The sequence below is a fragment of the Phodopus roborovskii genome, unplaced genomic scaffold (genome assembly GCF_943737965.1).
Source record: "Phodopus roborovskii unplaced genomic scaffold, PHOROB, whole genome shotgun sequence".
Classification (NCBI taxonomy): domain Eukaryota; kingdom Metazoa; phylum Chordata; class Mammalia; order Rodentia; family Cricetidae; genus Phodopus; species Phodopus roborovskii.
In genome coordinates, this window is record NW_026126598.1 from 1,549,295 (window position 1) to 1,569,627 (window position 20,333).

Here is a 20,333-nt window from a genome sequence, read left to right on the forward strand (position 1 = left end):
AAGGCAAGGTCTCTGCATACATAGCCCTGGCTACCCTCCAATTCAGAGATCCATCTGCCTCTGCCTCTCGAGTGCTGCTGTTAATGGTGTGAGTCACCATGCCTAGCACTGTTTGGATGTATTCTTAACCCCCACCTAGTTAGAGATTTTTGCCTAATTTCACCAGAAAGCCGGCGCTGGTGTGTACTTGTAGCTACAAAGATTTTCCAAGGCACCCTTCCCATCCTCTTTTACTTTCAGGTCCTGGGCACTTGAGCTCTATTCCCAGCATGCAAGCTGCTTTCCAAAACAACCTGTGACCATTCTACAATGTTTTTGTTTGTGACCATTTAAGTACTTGGACTTTGTGCTCCTCACCTGTGAATTGTAGAATTATATATATCTATATTTTGTGGGTTCTAACCTAATACTCTTACCCTGGGCAGCTGCCAATATGTCCAGACTGGTATCAGCAAACTTCAGCCCATTGCACCCTTCTGTGTTTTGTTCTTTGGTGATTCCCTCCATAGCTAGGACAGACACGGAGAGCCTGTTTTCTGTCTTGGTGGCCCAAGAAGCACACTGTTTGCATTGCCACCTGGACGGCTATGGCAGCTGATGGCATGACTGACTCTTTGCCCTGATGTCTCTGCGGATTTCAAGCTTTTACTGTTGTGTCAGCTTCCTGTCTGCATCTGTGATAAATCTCTGAATATCCTACAATTAAATTAATTTCTTGTGACAGTGACTAATGTGCAGTTAAATCCCCTATGAGGTAATTATTTCCCTGTTCTTAGCTGCAAATCATATTCTTTTTTTTTTTTTTTTTTAAACCAATGATATCTTCATGGCTGAGTTCTTGTTTTGTGCCTCAGCTTAGAAATTTTATATAGTATATTTAGTTCAACACAATAGAAAGCCATTCCGTGAACATAGTGGGGGGGGGGTGCGTGCACACGCACGCATGTGCATATACCATAGTTGGGAAGCTGATTCTACGAATATCTAATATAGAAAAAAAGCACCAGGCTTATTATTTTTTTGCAAAGTGATAGATACATTCCTCTTATTTATTAATCATTGGATTTGATGTTAGAAGTCTTTGTGGATTGACTTAAGAACTGGATTAAAACATTGTGAACATTAGAGCTTAATAAATGTTTACTGTAATTTTGTTGTTTGGACTCTTGGATGGATTTCTTCACTTTGGTGAAGTACCTGTGGTAACTCCCCTAATTAAACATTCATTTTATTTTATGTGTAAGACTGCCTTGCCTGCATGACTATATATGTACTTTGTGAGTTTCTGATGCTCTCAGAGGTTAGAAGAGGGGGTCAAGTCTGAACACCTGGAATTGGACTTACTGATGTTTGTGAACCACCATCTACAAGAACAGCAAGTGAGATAATGAGAGATTCAGTCTAAGGCGTGGTTACTAAATTCTTGGAGAATTAAGGAAGAAAGTCTGTTTCTTCCTTGTATCATGATTTTAAAAGAAAAAAAAAAAAAAAAGGAACAGCAAGTACTCTTAACTACTGAGCCATCTTCCTGGCCCAAAGATTATTTATTTTAAACTTTTTTTGGGGGGGGGGGTTTCTGTGACTTTGGAAGCTGTCCAGGAGCTTGCACTGTAGACCAGGCTGGCCTCAAACTCAAGAGATCTGCCTGCCTCTGCCTCCGGAGTGTTGACATTAAAGACGTGCACCACCAACACCTGGCTAAGATTAATTTTTAAAAAAGATTTATCTATGTGTATGAGGGCTTGCATTTTTGGCACTGTGTGCATATGGTCCCCTCAGGGCCCAGAAGAGGACATGGATCCACTAGAGCTGGAGTTACAGATGAATGTGAAATGCTATGTGGGTGCTGGGAAACAAACAAGGATGCTCTTCAAGAGCAGCCAGTGCTCTTAACCATGGAGCCACCCCTCCAGCCCCATCATTCATATTTACATTTATTTTATTATTGAGAAGAACCTCACTAAGTAGTCCTGACTGTCCTGGAACTCACTTTGTAGACCAGGCTGATTTTGAACTCACAGCAATTCACCTGCCTCTGTCTCCTGAGGGCTGGGATTAAAGGCGTTCACCACCACTGCCTGACTATTTTAAAATTATTTTGAATTCTCCTTTCATGTGTTTGGAGTTGCCCGCAGAATCCTAAAGAGAAAATTGGATCCCTTGGAGCTGGAGTTACAGGTGGTTGTGAGCCACCTTAGATGGGTACTGGGAGCCAAATTTGAGTCCTCTGAAGAGCAGTGCAGACATCAGCAATAGCACCAATAGTGTTACTGAAGAGTTGGAGAGAGAGGTAAGGGTAGAAAGGGCAGGAGAAAAAAGAGGGATCCACTGTGAAGATATGAAGATGGGACACTGGGGACCTTGTAGCTGGAAGGATCCTGGAAGCTACTAAGCATTAAGGGCCAAGCCTATGGTTGTCAGAAATCATGGGGTGGCAGGATGATGGGGGTGGTGGATGGAGGAAGCCAGAGTGCTGGCCTCTGCTGTCTTTGGCTTCAGCTAGTGGTGTCAGCAGGCAGGTGGTGCCCTCTAGCGTTGCAGGGCTCAGCTCTAGGAACTTTAACCCAACATGTGCTCCAAGTTTAATGTGGCTCTAGAAATTGAGATTTTTTTTTTTTTTCCAGCTTGGGTGTATCAGGCCTTTTATCTTCCAGGCCCACCAGCTATGAAGATTCTTCAGTTCTTCTTGGCAGCTGGTGTTCCAGCTCTCCGTTGGGTCTGGGAAGTTGGAATGCCCTATCTCTTATGGGTCTAAACTTAACAATGTTTAGACTCTGGGCGTCACACTTTTGGCCTTGAATGCTTGGCTGCTCCCAGTGACCAGAGCCTACACGTCTCTTATTTTCTTTGTTTTAAGTCTCTTGTTTTCTAGCTTCTTATACACTTATATCCTTCAGTTATATGAGGCCCTGTGGCCCTGTCTTTTTTTTTTTTTTTTAAGATTTATTTTATTGTTATGTATATGTGTACCTAGAGGCCAGAAGAGGGCACCAGATCTCATTACAGATGGTTGTGAGCCACCATGTGGTTGCTGGGAATTGAACTCAGGACCTCTGGAAGAGCAGACAGTGCTCTTAACCAGTGAGTCTTCTCTCCAGCCCCATGAGACCCTGCCTAAAAAAAAAAAAGTCCAGTGAGGTGGCTCAGTACATACAGGTGCCTACTGTGAAGTTGACCTCTGTTTGATCCCTAGGACCCACCTTATAAGTAAGAGAACTGACTCCCCTAAGTTTGTCTTCTGACCTCCACATGTGGACCATGGCACAGATATTCCCACCTACTTACCCAGACATGCATGGGAGGTGGATCTAGTAAAAATACATTATATGCACATGCATGGAAGTGTCAAAGAATAAATAAAAAGGGATTATCAGGAATGCTTACAAATTCAAACAACTTACAATTGATAATAATGGCTTTTCTTTCTTTTCTTTTCTTTTTTTTTTTTTTTGGAGACAGGGTTTCTTTGTGTCACCTTGGCTGTCCTGGAACTCACTCTGTAGACCAGGCGACCAGGCTGACCTCAAATTCATAGAGATCTGCCTGCCTCTGCCTCCCAAGTGCTGGGATTTAAAGGTGGGGGCCACCACAGCCAGTTGGGTTTTATTTTTGAGACAGTATCTTACTATATAGCTTTGGCTGGCCTCAAACTCAGAGATCTGCCCTAAGCCTCCTGTATATTACTCCCTCCTTAGGGCCCAGGGAGGGATGGGTCCCTCTTACCTGTCTCAGTCTTAGACTTCCTGCACTGTAACACTTGCTGCTGTCAGGAACTAAGGACTTGATACTTGAGGCTCTTGAAAGCTGAAGTCCTGGAAGGCACCATCTCCTACTATTGCTTTGTGGAATGTTTGTGGGGACACACACACACACATACACACACACTGCCATGCTGCCACTGCCTTCTGCTACCAGAAGAGGATAATGAAAGTGACCAAGTTTGTGGTTAAAGCCCACAGTCATAGCCTTTACCTTGTGAGCCTCAGGCCTTAAGTCTCTAGCTTCTAAGTGGTCTTCTAAGTCTACTATGAGATGGCCCAGTCCCTGAGCCTTGGGTGCTCCTAGGAGGAAGACCACCAGACCAGAAAAGTATCTCTTCATCCACCTTACACTTTTTTTTCTTTCTTCCTTTCTTCTTTCTTTCCTTCCTCCCTTCCTTCCTTCCTTCCTTCCTTCCTTCCTTCCTTTCTTTCTTTCTTTCTTTTTGTTTTTTGAGGCAGGGTTTCTCTGTATTGCTTTGGAACCTGTCCCGGAACTTGCTCTGTAGACCAGGCTGGCCTATGAACTCAGAGATCTGCTAGTCTCTGCCTTCCTAGTGCTGGGATTAAAAGCATGTGCCACCAGTACCTGGCTTACCTTTCACTTCTAAATAGTGCTGAAGGACCCACTGCATGAAGTGACTCTCAGAGTAGTCTGATTCCCAGAAACTCGGGACAGTTGTTCATTCCCACAGGATCGTCTGCACTAGTTTCAGAATCTAGAAATGTCTTCAGCCTACGATAGGCCACAATGATAACAAGAGTCAAACTATCCTTAAGGCCAATCAGTCCTGGCTGGACCTGAGCCATGGTGCCGGGAAACATTGCCTGGTGTGGGTGGAGTGCTTCCGGTGTTGTTTGCATGGGGGAAAGTGGGTAGGTGAAGGGAGACATGCTTGAGTAATGGGTTTCCAGGCAATCAGGATGGCAGCAAAAGTGGTCATTCCGTACTGCTGATGGCAGAGGGCCCCTGTGTCTCCCTCATCTCCCCTTGGCTTAGCTTGTACAAGGATCTGGTAAGAAGGGATCGTCTTTGTCAATAAGGAGAAAGCCTAGCCTGGAGGTTGAGATACATAAAACCTGAGCAAAATGTGGCTATTTTTTTTTTTTTTTTGTTCCTGAACTGGCTCCCAACAGCTCTCATCCATACCACCTTCCTGCAGGCAGGAGAGAATGTCCTTTTCATGCCAGGACAAAGTTGGCACTTGAGAGGCTATTTTGTTAGTTCAATTTATTTATTTTTTGATAAGCTCTCACTAGGTGGCCAAAGCTGGCTTTGAACTCACTGTATGGAGCAGATTGACCCTAGTGGACATACCCTGGCTCAGCAATAAATAAACAAAATTGCAGGCCCTTCAGATTTATTTTGTGTCAAGCCAATATACCTATTTGGACCAGCTAGATGGGGAGGGAGAAAGCTAGGGCACCTGCTTTCACTGGGGTCCACTTAAGGGCCCCTGCCTGTGTTTACCAAAGTGCTATGCAGAGGAGACAGTATGTTAAGGTGACCATATTTTACAGAGCCTCAATGTCACCTCACCCTGTCCCATCTGAAGCAGTCCCCTACTCATGTGCCCCAGCCACTGTCTGTGCTGCAGGCCCCTGTGCACGGTCCCCTGAGCCTTTATGTAAAGCATTGGACTGGGTGGTTTCTCAAGGATTCTCATGTTCCTCGTGCATGGGCTTGCTTGCCCGTGTCACATCTCAGCATGCATATCTGAGCACACAGATAGCTAGAATCCTTGCTCTGGAATGTAGGTCAGTGGTACAATGCTCGCCTACCATGCAGGAAGTGAGACATGCCAGGACTTTAAGGAGTTAAAGACCAGCCTCGGCTACATATTGATTTTTCAGGCCAGCTTGGGCTGTATAAAATCCTGTTTCAACCCTTCCCCACCCGCCCGGAAAAAAAATACCCACCATTTTGGGGGAAGGGGAAATATGACAAAAAATACAGAAATTATTAAGATATTGTATGGAAATTTTTCTCATATAAACAAATTTGGAGAAAAAACTATTTTGAAAAGAAAAGCATCAGAATCTCTGATGTCAACCCAGGGCTAAGATCCAGGTTTCCTAAGTTTCCGGACTATTGGGGCTGTCAGGTTGTCAAGGTGACAGAACTGCCTAACCTCCCGGGTCCCTGGAAGCTCCGCCCTTCTGCCTAGCTCTCATTGGGCACGCCCTTTCCGGGATCCCCTTCCGGATTGGCTGGGAGACGCAGCCCACGCACCGGAATGCTGTGTGATTGGCTGTCGTTCAGGCCGGCTCTTCGCGGCGCCTCCGTCTCGGCTGATGTGGGGCCAGTCCCGCATCAGCCAATCAACGCGCGAGTCTCGTGTGGCGCGTGTCTGTGCACAGGATCCCTCCGCCGGGATGAGGCAGGGGCGTGGTTACTCCGGTTGGAAAGAAGTTCCTCGTGTCTAGTGCAGAGAATGAAATGCTCCGCAACCGTGACAGAGGTTCCCTTCTTCGAGGCCGATAGGGCTGCGGAGTAGCTGTGGCAAAGCAACTGAATCCGCCCTGTGTTCCAGCCCGGCACCCCTCCAGAAAGAGAGAGATGCTTGGAAACCGAGCACCAGGGAATTGGAGGCAGAAGCATCAGAAGTTCAAGGTTATCCTGGGCTCCATGAGATTGAATCTCAAAACCAAAAACACCCCTAGAAGATGCCAATAAAAGAAAGATAGGAATGGGTGTGGTGTCACAGGCCTGTCGTCCTACCTGCTTGGGAGACTGAAACAGGAGGCCCACAGTTCAGGGCTAGCTTGGGCTGCATAGCAAGTTCAGAGCCAGCTTGAGCAATTCAGGAAGAATATTCCTCTTCATTCTCCTGCCTCTGCCTCTTTAGCACATGCTGCCAGCAAGAACGACCACAACCACCGACTGAACTTGTCTCAACATAGAATGAAATGAGGGTCCCAGATATGGCTCAGCAGGTAAAGGTGTTTGTTACCAAGCCTTAGGACCAGAGTTCAATTCCCAGGACACACACATGATGGACTGAGAAAACTGACTCCTGTGAGTTGTCTTCTGATTTCTGCTGTGGCACATGTCACATACACTCCCATCTGCCCAAAATAAATGTGTGTTGGGGAGATGAATCAGTAGTTACCAGTGACTGCTGGAGACACACACACACACACACGTTTTTAAAATGCTGGGTATAGTAATGGATGTCTATAATCCCAACACTGAGAAGGTGGAGACAGGAGGATTCCTGGGAACACTGGCTATTGGTGAGCCAATTGGTGAGCTCCAGGCTCAGTGAAAGATTCTACCTCAAAAAGTGGGGTGGAAGGCCGGGGGTGGTGGTGCCTTTAATCCCAGATGCACCGTGTTAGCAAATGTATATATATCATGCACCTTGGCTCTTGCTCCCCTTCTTTCAAATCAGATGCCAGCAGAAGACACTGGAGACTTTGTTGGTAAGGACCTTTTCTCTGGAAGCTGTAGCAGAGAGAACTTCAAACTTACGTAAGATTTGAAAAAAGCCAAGTGAAGCCAGAGGGTGTGTGCTCACCCCATTTGGTCACCTTTCTCACTCTGAGCAAGTAAGCAGTCTGGAGCAAGCTTCCAGTGACCTGGCTGGCTGGCTGACTGAGAGTCTTGAGGGTCAACGAAGACAAAATGACACCTTGGTATTAGCCTGGGAACAAGCTGTGTTGCCTAGGTGCAGTTTTAATGGTTTGTCACTTAGCTGTGGGTGCTGCCAGAAGGAAGGGTTCTGGATGGAGGCTTGGAGAAGTGCAGTTCACTGCCGTTTGTCAGGATGTTGCTGAAGAGGGACAGGCAGATGATAAGAAAGCAACACCGTTGTAAGTCTGTAGCACTGCTTACCTGTTCTGGCATCAGGAGAGGTGGAGTTCAGTGTCATTCTTGGCTATAAAGTGTGTTTCCATGAGAACCCAGGCTCTAAAATAAGGGCCAGGAAATGGTGGCACATGCCCTTAATATCAGTACTCAGCAGGCAGAGGCAGGTGGGTCTCTGTGAGTTCAAAGCCAGCCTTGTCTACAGAGCTAGTTTCAGGATAGTCAAGATTATACAGAGAAACCCTGTCTAGAAACAAACAAATACAAGAGGAAGAACAGAAGAAAAGAAAGAAGAAGGAAGAAGAAAGGAGCAGGAGGAGAATAATAATAATAATAATAATAATAATAATAATAATAGTTCTGGGGTTTGCTTGCCCTGGGCCCTTTTGTAATGGAAACAGTACAGACATTTTTCTATCTGGTGGCCCAGAGCTCAGCATCCCAAGAATCATCCAGCCTGTCTACCAGCCCAGGGTCACCCTCCCGTAAGATTTTGCACTGTGTGTCATTCATCCTGCAGGATTTTGCACTGTGTCTATTTTGGCCTTGTTCCTAATCCTGGAGTCTTCCTGTCCCTGCTTGGTGCTGGGAGGAGGAGGAGAGGCTGAGCTTTGTGCCCTTGCCTCTGGAGTTTCTGGTTTGAAGGAGTTGGCACCTGCCCTGTTTCCACAGCCCCTGGGGTTGTAGTGGGAGAGTGAAGCAACCCACTTTGAAGATCAGGAAAGGAAACCATCCCACAACTAGTCTTGCCTTCCTTTTGGCCTGGTCTGGAGGGCCTACATCATGCCTCAGCTTTGACTTGGCTCTGAATCAGAACCTCCTGTGCTGTGCCTCAGGGAAAATCAGTTTTGTACTAGAGATTTGTTCTTGTCTAGTCTCGGCTCTGTGCTTGCCCCAAAGCACAGCAGCTGGGTCTGCCATCCCAAACAGCTCAGAGCCCAGGTCTTTAACACTTTTAATACATCTGCACACAGTGTACTGGCCTACAGGCTTATGGGCAGATCACACACACACACACACACACACACACACACACACACACACAAACACACAATCAAACACATTCCACAGAGAGAGGGTGTATGGGACAGAGACTGATTGATTGAGAAAGTCCAATTAATAGCTGTATGTTCCTGCCCCAGCTAGGTCACTGTAGTGGTCCATATGGACCTTTGCAATGTCCTTGATGGTGACAAGCATGCCTCACCTATGGTTCTTCAGGGAGATCAGTGGGCTGGACACTTCACACATTACATCATCCTGTTAGAAATGGTCTTCCTCTAGCTGGGCTTAGTGGCACTTGCTTTTAAATCCCAGCATATGGTAAGCAGAGGTGGGTGGTCTCTGGGAATTTAATGCCAGCCTGGTCTACAGAATGAGTCCCAGGATAGCCAAGGCTACACAAAGGAAAACCTGTCTCAAAAAACAAAATAAAAAAGTATGTAGGACAGTGCTTGGTTATTCTGGTTGTAGCTTAACTCTAAGGAATCTTTCATAGGTGCTGCATTGTGCTGGGTGGGAAAGTTAGAGGAGTTACAAAGACTGAAGAGTTATCAGGTGGCTATCATTAGCATATCCCAGGATGACTGGTAAAGCTCCTGGAAAATTCAGACTTCTTTGGATCCCTTCATGCTACCCTGCAGTGAGCAGCCACTGAAACTGTGTTGATCTAGCCAGACTAGGGTTTTGCCCTCATGGAACCTGCCTTCCGCTGATGTAGGGATGAGGGTCTCTCTGAGGTGAACTAATTTCTGAGTGAAAACATACTTTTTAAAAAAGATCTATTTATTTATTATATATAGAGTGTTCTGGCATGTAGATGGTTGTGAGCCACCATGTGGTTGCTGGGAATTGAACTCAGGGTCTCTGGAAGTGCTCTTAACCTCTGAGCTATCTCTTCAGCCCCAAAAACATACTTCTGAGACCCCCCCCCACACTGGAGACAGCACAGGCACATAGACCCAGCAGTGGGCACATATATGTAAATGTATATACGTGTGTGTGTGTGTGTGTGTGTGTGTGTGTGTGTGTGTGCCCATCAGGGTGGGGATTGGGGAGATGCATCTGGAAGCCACTTGTGTGCAGCATGCACCCAGGCTGAAGTTGGAATTTCTGTGTGTTTGTGATGATGGGAAACTGGTTACCATTTGCTGGTGTAAGAGCTGGAGAGATTGCTCAATGGTTAAGAACACTTGCTGTTCTTCCAGAGGACCTGATTTTGCTTCTCACAATTGATGGCAGCTCTCAACCATCTGAAACTTCGGCCAAAGGCTATCGCTGGTTCTTTTTTTTATTTTTTATTATTTGATTTAAAGGCACTGGTTCTTAAGAGGCTGTAGGCTTTCAGCTCTGTCTTTGTTTCCTTCCTTCCTTCATGCCCCAGGTTCTATCTTGCCCTCTCCCCCTAACCCAGGAGGAAAGCAGGACGATACACACCAGGGGAAGCTTCTAGATTTTTTTTTTTTTTACACCCCAGTTTTAGAGCCATAAGAAATCACCCCTGGGGCTGGGAAGGTGGCTAAGCAGGCTACTGTCTATTGTACAAGCAAGAGGACTTGTGTTTGATCCCCAGAACTTGTGTGAAAAAGTCCAGGTGTGGTGGCACACATCTGTAATCTCAGCACTGGAGAGGGGAGGTAGGTGGATCCCTGGAGCTTGTTGGTCAGCCACTGTAGCCTACTTGGTGAACTCTGGACTGGTGAGAGATCCTGTCTTTAAAAAGAAAAAAAAAAAAAAGTGAGAGGCTATGGAGACAGCTTAGTGATTAAGAGCATTGGTTGCTCTTCCAGAAGACCTAAGTTTGATTTCCAAGCTCCCCATGGTGGCTCCCAACCATCTATAACTCCAGTCTCAGGAAATCTGACACCCTCTTCTGACCTCCATGGGCACCAGGCATGCACATGGTACACAGATATATATGCAGGCAAAACACCCATACAGATCAATCAATCACTCAATCAAACAAACAAACAAACACCCCTCCCCATAAACAAGGTGGGAACTAGACGTAGTGGTAAACACTTTTAATCCCAGCACTTGGAAGGCAGAACTCTGTGAGTTCAAGGCCAGCCTCCTCTACATAGTGAATCCCAGGACAGCCAAAGCTACATAGTGAGGCACTATCTCAAAAAACAAAAAACTAACACACACACACACACACACACACACACACACACACACACACACACAGAGAGAGAGAGAGAGAGAGAGAGAGAGAGAGAGAGAGAGAAATAAAGAAAATTAGCTTGTTTTGGGGGTATTTTAGATACTTGGTAGGTAGCAAAACACAAAATAGACTGACCAGACTATTAGCATCCAGTATGTCCCTTCCACAGTAGAATCTGAGCATGCCTTCCCTCTGATGGAAACTTCTGATGGCATCATTCCACTGGAGTCAAAGCCAACACCTCTGTTGCTTCCCAGGACCAATGTCAACTGCCACCATTTCCTTCATGACTTTGTCTTCTATCCCAAGTCCTATGGTACTAAAGACCTGGGCCTTCTTGGAATGTTAACTGTGCACACCCCACAGGGGATAGTGTCCCTGTTTGGATGGAGGCCTGGACACTGGCTGCTCATTCTGTTTGGAAACATTCCACAAGATTTCCCAAAGCTCCCTCCTGTCCCCTTAAAGTCACTGGGAGAAGTTACATTGAGCCACATCCATAGCCTGCTTTCGTTTGTTTGTTTTCTGATAGGGGCTTTATTAACGTGTGGACTCAAACTCTCTCTGTAGCAAGGATGGCCATGAAACCCAGACTCCCCTGTCTCTTTCTCCCAAGTGCTGGAAATTACAGGGTCTTGCTTTGGGGTACAGGCTGAAGTAGAACCTCATTCTTCAGAGTGCTGGGTTTCAGACTTGCTCCAATATGTCCTGAGCTAACGCTTTTATTTTTAGTCCTGAGGATGGAACTGGGGTCTCACTCATTATCTTTTGTTACACTACACACCCCAAATATCCGTTACAACATCCTTGTGGGTGCATGCACACGACACACATTTTAGCGGTCTTCCCTCCTCCGCACACATCTGTCTGCATGCGTTTTCTGCTTGAGACGCCTCCGCAGCTAAGTGACTGTAGAAGGAGCAACTTAATCTTGAATAAATGACGAGTGAATGAATGAAGAATGAACGAACAAACGCAAGGATGGCAACACCCAAAAGAGTCTGCAACAGGTGAGGGTGTGGACCATGCTCACCGCGCCTGCGCAAGAGAGCACCTTTTTTTTTTTTTTTTTTTTGGTTGCGTGCTTCATTTGCAGGCGCGGCGGAGGGTTACAGCGAAGGGCGTGGTTTTAAAGGGCGTGGATTCTGGGGGCGTGGCGAAGCCTGCGTGTGGGCGTGGCCATGCTGGGTGTCCCGCAGGCCGCGCCGGTGCTGGCTCAGTCTCGCGCCGTCGTTAGTCCGCGCTGTGTTTAGTCGCTTGGCGCCTTGCGCTCTACGCCGTCCCCGCAGTCCCTGCCCGGCAGACCCCGGCCACGCAACTCCGCAACCATGTCCAAGCTGGCACAGCTCGGGCGCGAGGAGATTATGGAGTGCCAGGTGATGTGGGAGCCTGACAGCAAGAAGGACACGCAGATGGACGGCTTCCGGGCGGCCGTGGGTGCCGCCTGCGGCCTGGCTCTGGGTGAGTGCGGGGCACGCGGCTAGTACACCCCCGTCCCGGGCCTTCCCGGAAGCGGTTCCCTTCAGAGAGGCCCGCTCTAGGAAGGTCTATCCTAGCAGTTGGGACAGGCCTCTGATGGATGGATGGATGGCCAGTGTCCCTGTCCAGGAGTTAGGGGAGCCTCCTTGTCTTGGGGTCCCCCTCAAAGGAGCTCCCTCTTAGTTGTTGCCATAGGCCTCTTGTGAATGGATGGCTAGGGTCCCTGTCCTGGAGTTTGGGGAGTCCCCTGGTTCTTGGCCTTCCTCTAGGAGGTGCTGGTCTTTTGATGGTGTATCCTTCACTGGTTTGGGGAGCAGCACCTCCTACAGAGACCTCCCTCCTGGCTGCAACACCTCCCTGTAGGTGAGGCTCACCCTCTGAAAGTGGCCAACCCCACTCTGGTTCTTCACATCTTTTTGTAGGCTTGCTTGCTTGGGAAGTGGCTTCTGGGGTCTTGACTTCCAGCCTGTGGGGATTTCCTTCTGGTCTGATCTGCAGTTCTTTTTGAGTTGATGGGATTCATGTGACAGGTTCCCTCCATCTGCCTTTGACAGGGACCAACTTGAAATCTCAGGTCCCTGAAAAGGTCGCAGTTCGTTTCTCCTCCCTCCTTTAAGGTTATGGTTAAGTCATTATGTTTAAACTCCGAGCCCCAGACAGACCCTCCTTCAGCCACCACCCTGGTCTGTCTGGTTGTGGGTGGGGCAGAGCCCTTCTCCTGGGTGAGGCTCTTTGCATATGCCCTTCCCAGGGATCCATAGGGCTCTGCTAGTTCTATGGCCTGCTCTCTGAGGTGTCTGCAGAAGGTTTTCAGTTCATGGTGGCTTTCTTTTTCATTTTCATTTCTTTTACCCCCGTCCCCAATCATAGGTACCCCCTTGTTTCTGTTGGTGTCAATACTTGTTTTGCTCCCAGGATCAGTCTCAGGGGGCTCCTAACCGAATCTCCCCCTTCCCGGCCCCCGCCCTGAGCAGCAGTCCTCTGGGTATCCTCCCCAGTGTCTGTCTGGGCAGCACCTGGCTTTCCTGTTTCCTTCTGCATGGCTCACCCTGCATGCCGGCTGGGGTAATCTTGAAGTGCAGGTCTTTTGTTGTTGCTGGGTTCCCAAGCCCTTGACAGTCCCTTGTTGAATATGGAATTGCAGACTTGCCCAGCCTGGAATTGGGAGTGGAGCCTCCACAGGGTCGTTTTCTTAACTAACCTGGCTCCTCCCCTTCCCTCCTTCCCTCTCACCTGGAGACAGGTGTGCGCCTGGCCACATGCAGGGCTTGCAGGCCGTGTGTGGTCAGTTCATGGGTGTTGGATTGGAGAAGAACATTAACCTAACTCGATCAGTGTCCGGAAGTGGGCCTGACTTCAGGACATCACTCCACTGAGGCCAGCTCTTTGAAGTGGGCCAGCCCTTTCTCTATAGCAAGAGAACAGTGGGGAGCTGTAACCTGACTCCCTGCAGGGACCTGGCTGGACCACTTCTTAGCTGTGTGACCTGGAACGGGCCATCCCATTGCCCGAGGCCTTGGTTTCCTCATCTGTAAGAGGAACATAATGAGAGGACCAGGGTATCCTGGTGGAGAGATGGCAGTCCCAGTACTGAGCCTTGAGCACTGTCCACTGTCACTTGGAGGTTTGCTGAGTAACCCCTTAGCTTGAATGCCCCCTCCTTTAAGTCTCTGGCTGCTGGTGCATCCGGGGTTTATCTTCAGAAGTTCTGTTGACTATCTTGTATTTAAAAGTTGGGAGGCTCACCAGCCAGTGTGGCTCACACTCAGGTGCTTAGGCAGGAGGGTTGCTGTGAGTTCAAGGATTGCTTGAACAGTTACAACAAAGCAAAGCTAAGGGGCTGGATATGAAACCCAGAGCCTGCCGTCTGTGCAATGTTCCCACGTGGCAGCCACGGGTGGTGTGCACAGCCCCTCCCTCTGCCCTTTCCTCCTCTCTCCTTCCCTTTCACCTGCCTGGCCCTGAGGTTTGGGGATTTTTTCAGGTCTAACTTAACTCAAATGCTGTCTTCTTTTCTCCCTGCTCCATGAGCTTTTTCATATTGTTTTGGTCCTGCCTTACTGGTTCATGCACGGTGAGCATTTCTTTTTTTTTTTTTTTTTTTTTTTTTTTTTTGTTTTTCGAGACAGGGTTTCTCTGTGGCTTTGGAAGCTGACCTGAAACTAGCTCTTGTAGACTGGGCTGGCCTCAAACTTACAGAGATCCACCTGCCTCTGCCTCCCAAGTGCTGGGATCAAAGAAATGTGCCACCACTGCCTGGCATGGTGAGCATTCTTGTGTAGAGTCCTAGCACCGTCTCCCCCTACCCCCACCAGCACACAGAGGCTCCTTCCTCGCTCTTTTTTTTTTTTTTTTTCTTTTGGGACAGGGTCTCACTATGCAATACTGGTTAGCCTCAAACTCACTCTATAGATCAGTCTGGCCTTAAAAGGTCTCAGAGATCCACTTGCTCCTGCCTCAAAAGGGCTGGGATTAAAAGCAGGCATCTACCACCACGCTTGGCTGCCCCTAATCTCACGATACCCCTGCCTCTTTCTTGAGTGTTGAGATTACAGTCACACAACATTACAACTCCAGTATTTATTTCATTTAAACTCAGATTTGTAAATGCTAACACCTTGTTCAGAGTCTTGGTTGAATGTTAAACACATTGAACCAAATACGCCTGTGGTCACCTGGGCCTCGGATTGCGCCCCTGAGTGGGTTCCCAGCTCACCCCATGATGAAGCTGAGGTAGGGGACAACAGTGGAAAAGTTCCCACACAAGGTCCTCGAGGTGCTGAGATGCCCTTGTGATCACAGGTTGGTGGTGCTGGCCACACCCCTCAATGATGTTGCTGGGCATACTTCTGTTCTCTTTAGGTCCTAGGGATCAAACCCAGGGTCTCTCTATGTAGCCCTGACTATCTTGGAAATCGCTATGTAGACCATGATGGCCTCAGAGATCCATCTGCCTCTGCCTCCTGAGTGCTGGGATTAACGAAGTCTTAAAGATTGTTCAGGTTGGCTTGGAACTTGCTCTGTAGACCTGGTTGGCTCTTTTGATCCTCCTGCCTCAGCATCCTGAGTAGCTAGGATCATGGACCTGAGCCACCAGGGCCAGCCTAAACCCACTTTTGTGTTCAGAGTAGACCTCTGGTGTGTAGGCAGTTTTATCAAGTTGGGATGCATTTTGCATCCAGAGCCTGCCATTTGTGAGGACCCAGCTGATTAAGCCCGAGGGAGGGAGAGGAGCTGTGGGGCCTGTTTGGCTAGTGTTGTTTCCCACAGGTTCCTAAAGCTGCCTCTCCAGGGGAGCCACCCCAGCCTTGTGCTGCCTTCTGCCTGCCTAGACTGAGGTGCAACACTACTACATATTAAGTCTTGTGCTGACAGGTCATGTATATATGGGCTCAATATATACTACTGAGGTGCCCTGTGTGCTCTTTACGCAAGTGGAGGGTTGACATCCACGGATGGTTTAGGTGCCTTTACTTTGCTGGGAACTGTTCTGGGGCACTTCCTAGGTCTTCACAGTGACCCTCGGGATAAGTACCACAAACTGAGGCTCAGAGGAGGTCAGTGATGTCTGAGGTCACTTCCAGTGGCAGGGGTTGAATGTGGACAGCTGAATGTAGGTGTTTGTGCTCTTAAGCCGAGTGTCCTGTTGGTTTGCACAACAGCCACAGTCACCGCCATCACAACAGTGCCATTGCTCAGAGGCAGGTCAGCTTGTCCGAGGCCATTTGTTCAGAAGTGGCAGAATGGGTAGCTAATCTGAGTTGTCCAGCCCGACTTGGAGCCTGAGTAATTCTTGCACTGGTGTGGGAGAATCTGTAGCTTCTTGCCAAAAGTTTGAGGTGACCCACGAGAGAAACTAGGTTCTGGGGAGGCAGAGTGGCCTGTCTGAGCTTGACCAGCAAAGTCACTAGGTCAGCTCTGGCTCAACATTTGTAAATTCCCTAACCCTGCAGTTTGCTGGCATGCTATATCTACTTTGTATACATCCTGCCTGGGGCCTGGAGGGGGCTGAGATCTTGTTGCCATGAGTGTAGAGCTGCATAAATCCACATCTAGCTCTGCTCTGGCTTTCCCACCTGTGAGCTGGCTGTCAGTGTCTCTGCATCTCCACTTTGCTTCTCTTGCCTTGCCACCTGCTCCCCCCCCCCCCCGCCCTCCTCCCTCCCCCGTACTCCCTGCAGCTGTACGCTCTTGTGCACTAAGCGCCTTAACCTCTGAGCTGCCTCCCCAGCTCCCATATCCAGCTCCCACTTAACTGGGCAGGATCTGCAGAGGGGAGCTGGGGATGGCTTCGGATATCTTCGGAATGCCTGCTGCATTCTCCCTCTGGCCCCCAGATGTCTTGCAGAGGTTGACAGGGTCTCTGAAGCACTGAGTTCACATGCCTGTGTTGATGGATGTTGTTGTGGGTGTCCTCCACATGCTTGGGTTACTCTTGCAGGGCCCCCTGCACCCCCTGAGGCAGGAGTCTGAGGGGTTGAGTTCCAGGCTTCGGTGATGCCCCACCCTTGTTGAGAGAGCGAGTTATCCTGAGCTTAGGGGACTGATCTGCATGTAGGGTATCATCAGTGAAACTGGAAAACTCCAGGAGTGGCTAAAACAGGCTCCATTCATGTGACAGTTTCTCTCCTCCAGCTTTGCGCACCTCTCTCTCACCTCTGAGCCCTGTGACTAAGGGGACTTTGGTCTCGAGGATCAACTCCAGGGCCTTGTGAATGCTAGGCAAGTCCTCTACCACTAAGCAACATCTCAAATCCTCTCTTCTTATTTTTGGGACAGGGTTTCAGTCAAGTTGCCCAGGCTGGCCTTGAACTTATCTCCTAGTCTTAGTTTGCGGGTCATCTGGAATTCTTGCCCCCAAGCCAGGTGCACATGTCAGTTTTGAGTGAACATATGTCCTGTTAAGAAAACCTGGAGACAGCCTGGCATGGTGGCACATGTTTAATCTCAGTATTTGGGAGGCAGAGGCACTCAGATCTCTGTGAGGCAAGGCCAGCCTTGTCTATCTAGAGAGACTCCATCTTGAAAAGAGACAGAGAGGTAAGAGAGACACACACAGAGAGAACGATCTTTCGGAATGGGCTTTGGAGCTAGAGTAAGGAAGGGTGCCTGCTGCTAGGGGAGATGCCTTGAGTTTGATGCCCGGAATCCACATAGCGGAAGGAGAGGAGAGGTTCCTGGAAGTTCTCCACTGACCCCCACACATGCTATGTGGTGTGTGTTCTAGATGCCCCCATCCCCCCAAATAAAAAATTAACCAGGGAGACTGAGGAGACGGTTCAGGTGTATACTCTGCAAGCATGAGGACCTGAATTAGATCCTAAGACCCACATAAAAAAGGCTGGGTGTTCCTGTAATCCTCGTTCTGGGGAGGTGGAGACAGGTGGACAGCTGGGGCCTGCTGGCCAGCCAGACTAACCTACTTAGCCAGCTCCAGGCACCAGTAAGAGACCATCTCAAAAAACAAGCTTGGGGCTGGGATCATCACTCCATGGTTAAGAGTACGTGGTAATTCTCGTAGAGACCTGGATTCAGTTCCTAGTACCCACATGACAGCTCACAATTGTCTGTAACTCCAGTTCCAGTGGACTGGACCCTCTCTTCTGGTCATGCATGGGCACCAGGCATACGTGATGGACAGACATACAGGCAGACAGAACACTCATACACATAAAATAAATAAGTCTTCTTTAATCCCAGCACTTGGAAGGTAGAGGCAGGTGGATCTCCGTGAGTTCAAGGCCAGCTTCGTCTGCAGAGTGAGTTCCAGGACAGCCAGGACTATACAGAGAAACCCTGTCTTAAAATCCCTCACCCCCCAAAAAGGCTTTTTTAAAAACCCAGACAAGTAAATGGATGGTGACTGAGGAATGACACCTGTGGTTGACCTGTGGCCCGCACATGTAAACACACACAAATACACAAAGATACCAAGCTGGGTGTGGTGCTGTACTTCTGTAGTCCCCAGAGGGTTATAGTTGGAGGACTAAGAGTTTGAGGCCAGTTTGGGCTGTCTTGGGGACCATGGATGAAGGATTTGTATCATGAGGTTTAGCCCCCCCCCCAGTCATTCAGGAGTGTTTGAGTCACTGGGTCATTGGCATGTGAGGTTCTGAGACCCCGGGCTCCTGTTGAGGGGCCACCCTTTGAGGCCAGACTGAAAGCATGCTGTTTTTTTCTTTTCTTTCTTTCTTTCTTTCTTTCTTTCTTTCTTTTTTTTTTTTTTAAAGGGAATTATGATGACTTGTACCACTGGTCTGTGCGGTCATATTCAGACTTCTGGGCCGAGTTCTGGAAGTTCAGTGGAATCGTCTACTCACGAATGTATGATGAGGTAAGTGGGTCTGACCACACTCTTGTCTCCTTTCATGTTGACTGGGGAATACTGAATCATGTCTGCTTTAAAAATCCCATGTGTGGGCCAGCAACACAGCTCAGTGCATAAAGGTGCTTGCTGCCAAGACTGATGACCCGAGTTTGATTCCCTGCGACCTGCATGATGGAAAGAGAGAACTTACTCTTACAAGTTGTCCTCACTCCTCCTCACACGTGCTATGATACATGTTACATGCAGCACCCCTTACACATGCACATATTAAAAATGTAAGAGATGGGAGGGGGGAGTGACTGGAGAGGATCTGGGTTCAATTCCCAGCAACTAATACAGCAGCTCACAACAGCCCATAACTCCAGCTGCAGGGCACCCGATGTCCTCTTCTGGCTTCCACAGGGTTCCACTGTACACATATGGTACACAGACATTCATGCAGGCAGAACACCCATACATACTATAAAATAAAAAGATTAAAAAAAATAGCACATAGGATACCGAAGCAGCAGGATTGCAAGCTTAGAGCCAGCCTGGGCTACAAATAACCCCCTCCAGATTACGTGTAGCATGAGATGGAGTGTGAGCGTGGCTTTGAAATGGGCAGCGAGATGTATAAGCACATCCTTGTTATAGTTATTTAGAGTTTGAGGACCTTGCAGAGAACTTTTATCTCCCCTCGGTGGTCCATAAAATGAAAGCGTCCCGTACCTGAAGCACATCTCACTGCCTGTTGGCAGCAAAGCCTCCTGTAAGGCTGATGTGTGATGTCAGCACCAGGGGAAAGGCAGAGCCATTTTCCCAGAGAATCATGGGATGGGGTGGGGGTGGGGCAGGGCCTCAGGCTTGACTCCTGGTGTTGGTATGTCTGTGGGCCAGGGCTCTCTGCTGATTTTCTTTTGTGCTGGAGATGAACCCAGGGACTACGTGATGCTGAGCATCTGCTCTGCTACCGAACCATGCCCTAGTTCCATGAGTCGCTGCTCCTTCCTTTTTTTGTGTAGCCCGGGCTTTCTAGAACTCGCTCTGTAGACCAGGCTGGCCCTAAACTCCTAAGTCCTCTTGCCTCCACCCTGAGTGCTGGAATAACAGGCCTGAACTCCCCCACTTCCCGTATTTCCTTTACTTCCTCTTTAGCAACTGTCACAAATAGGTGTTCAGTGAACTCTGTTGTAAGAATTTCCGGGGGTGACTTCCCTGGGTGCAGGGCCGTGGTGTCTGCACAGGTCAGCGTTGGTGTATGGGTGATGTCATAAGGCTCTGGCTCCCTTCTGCTGTCCCTCTACAGGTGGTGGACGCATCCAAAGGAATTGCAGATGTCCCTGAGTGGTTCAGAGGCAGCCGCCTCAACTATGCTGAGAACCTCCTACGCTACAAGGAGAATGACAAAGTCGCCCTTTATGTGGCCAGTGAGTCCCCTGGGTGGCCTTGGTGGTGAATGTGTGTGGCCCTATGGGTGTAAAGGGGCTGCAGGAAGGGTACTGACTAGATTCAGAATGGATATTGGCATATTGTTATATGCCCTCCTAGCCTAACAAACCCCTCTGCTGGGAGATGGAGAGGGCTGGTCAGGGGAGGATTCAACTGTTGCTTGTTTCTGACTTTCTTGTGTGTGTGTGTGTGTGTGTGTGTGTGTGTGTGTGAGTGATTTGTAATGGTGTGTGCACGTTAAGGAGTGTGCAGGTACACTTGTATGCAGATATGTGTGTGCAGGTGCACCTGTGTGTGGGTGTGGAGACCAGAGGCAGCTCACACCCTCATGCTAGAGTTTGAGTTGTTTCAGGTGGCTGC

General features: G+C 48.6%; 1 protein-coding gene across 1 annotated transcript in view; it reads left to right on the forward strand.

Annotated features, from left to right (window-relative positions):
* Positions 1-11,900: 11,900 nt before the first annotated feature.
* Positions 11,901-20,333, forward strand: part of Aacs (acetoacetyl-CoA synthetase) — a 36,037-nt gene continuing 27,604 nt past the window's right edge. The window contains exons 1-3 of the mRNA XM_051204801.1: positions 11,901-12,196; positions 18,445-18,548; positions 19,831-19,951. Of these exons, the coding sequence (XP_051060758.1) occupies positions 12,064-12,196; positions 18,445-18,548; positions 19,831-19,951 (358 nt within the window). The 5' untranslated portion in view covers positions 11,901-12,063. The remainder of the gene's footprint in view (positions 12,197-18,444; positions 18,549-19,830; positions 19,952-20,333) is intronic.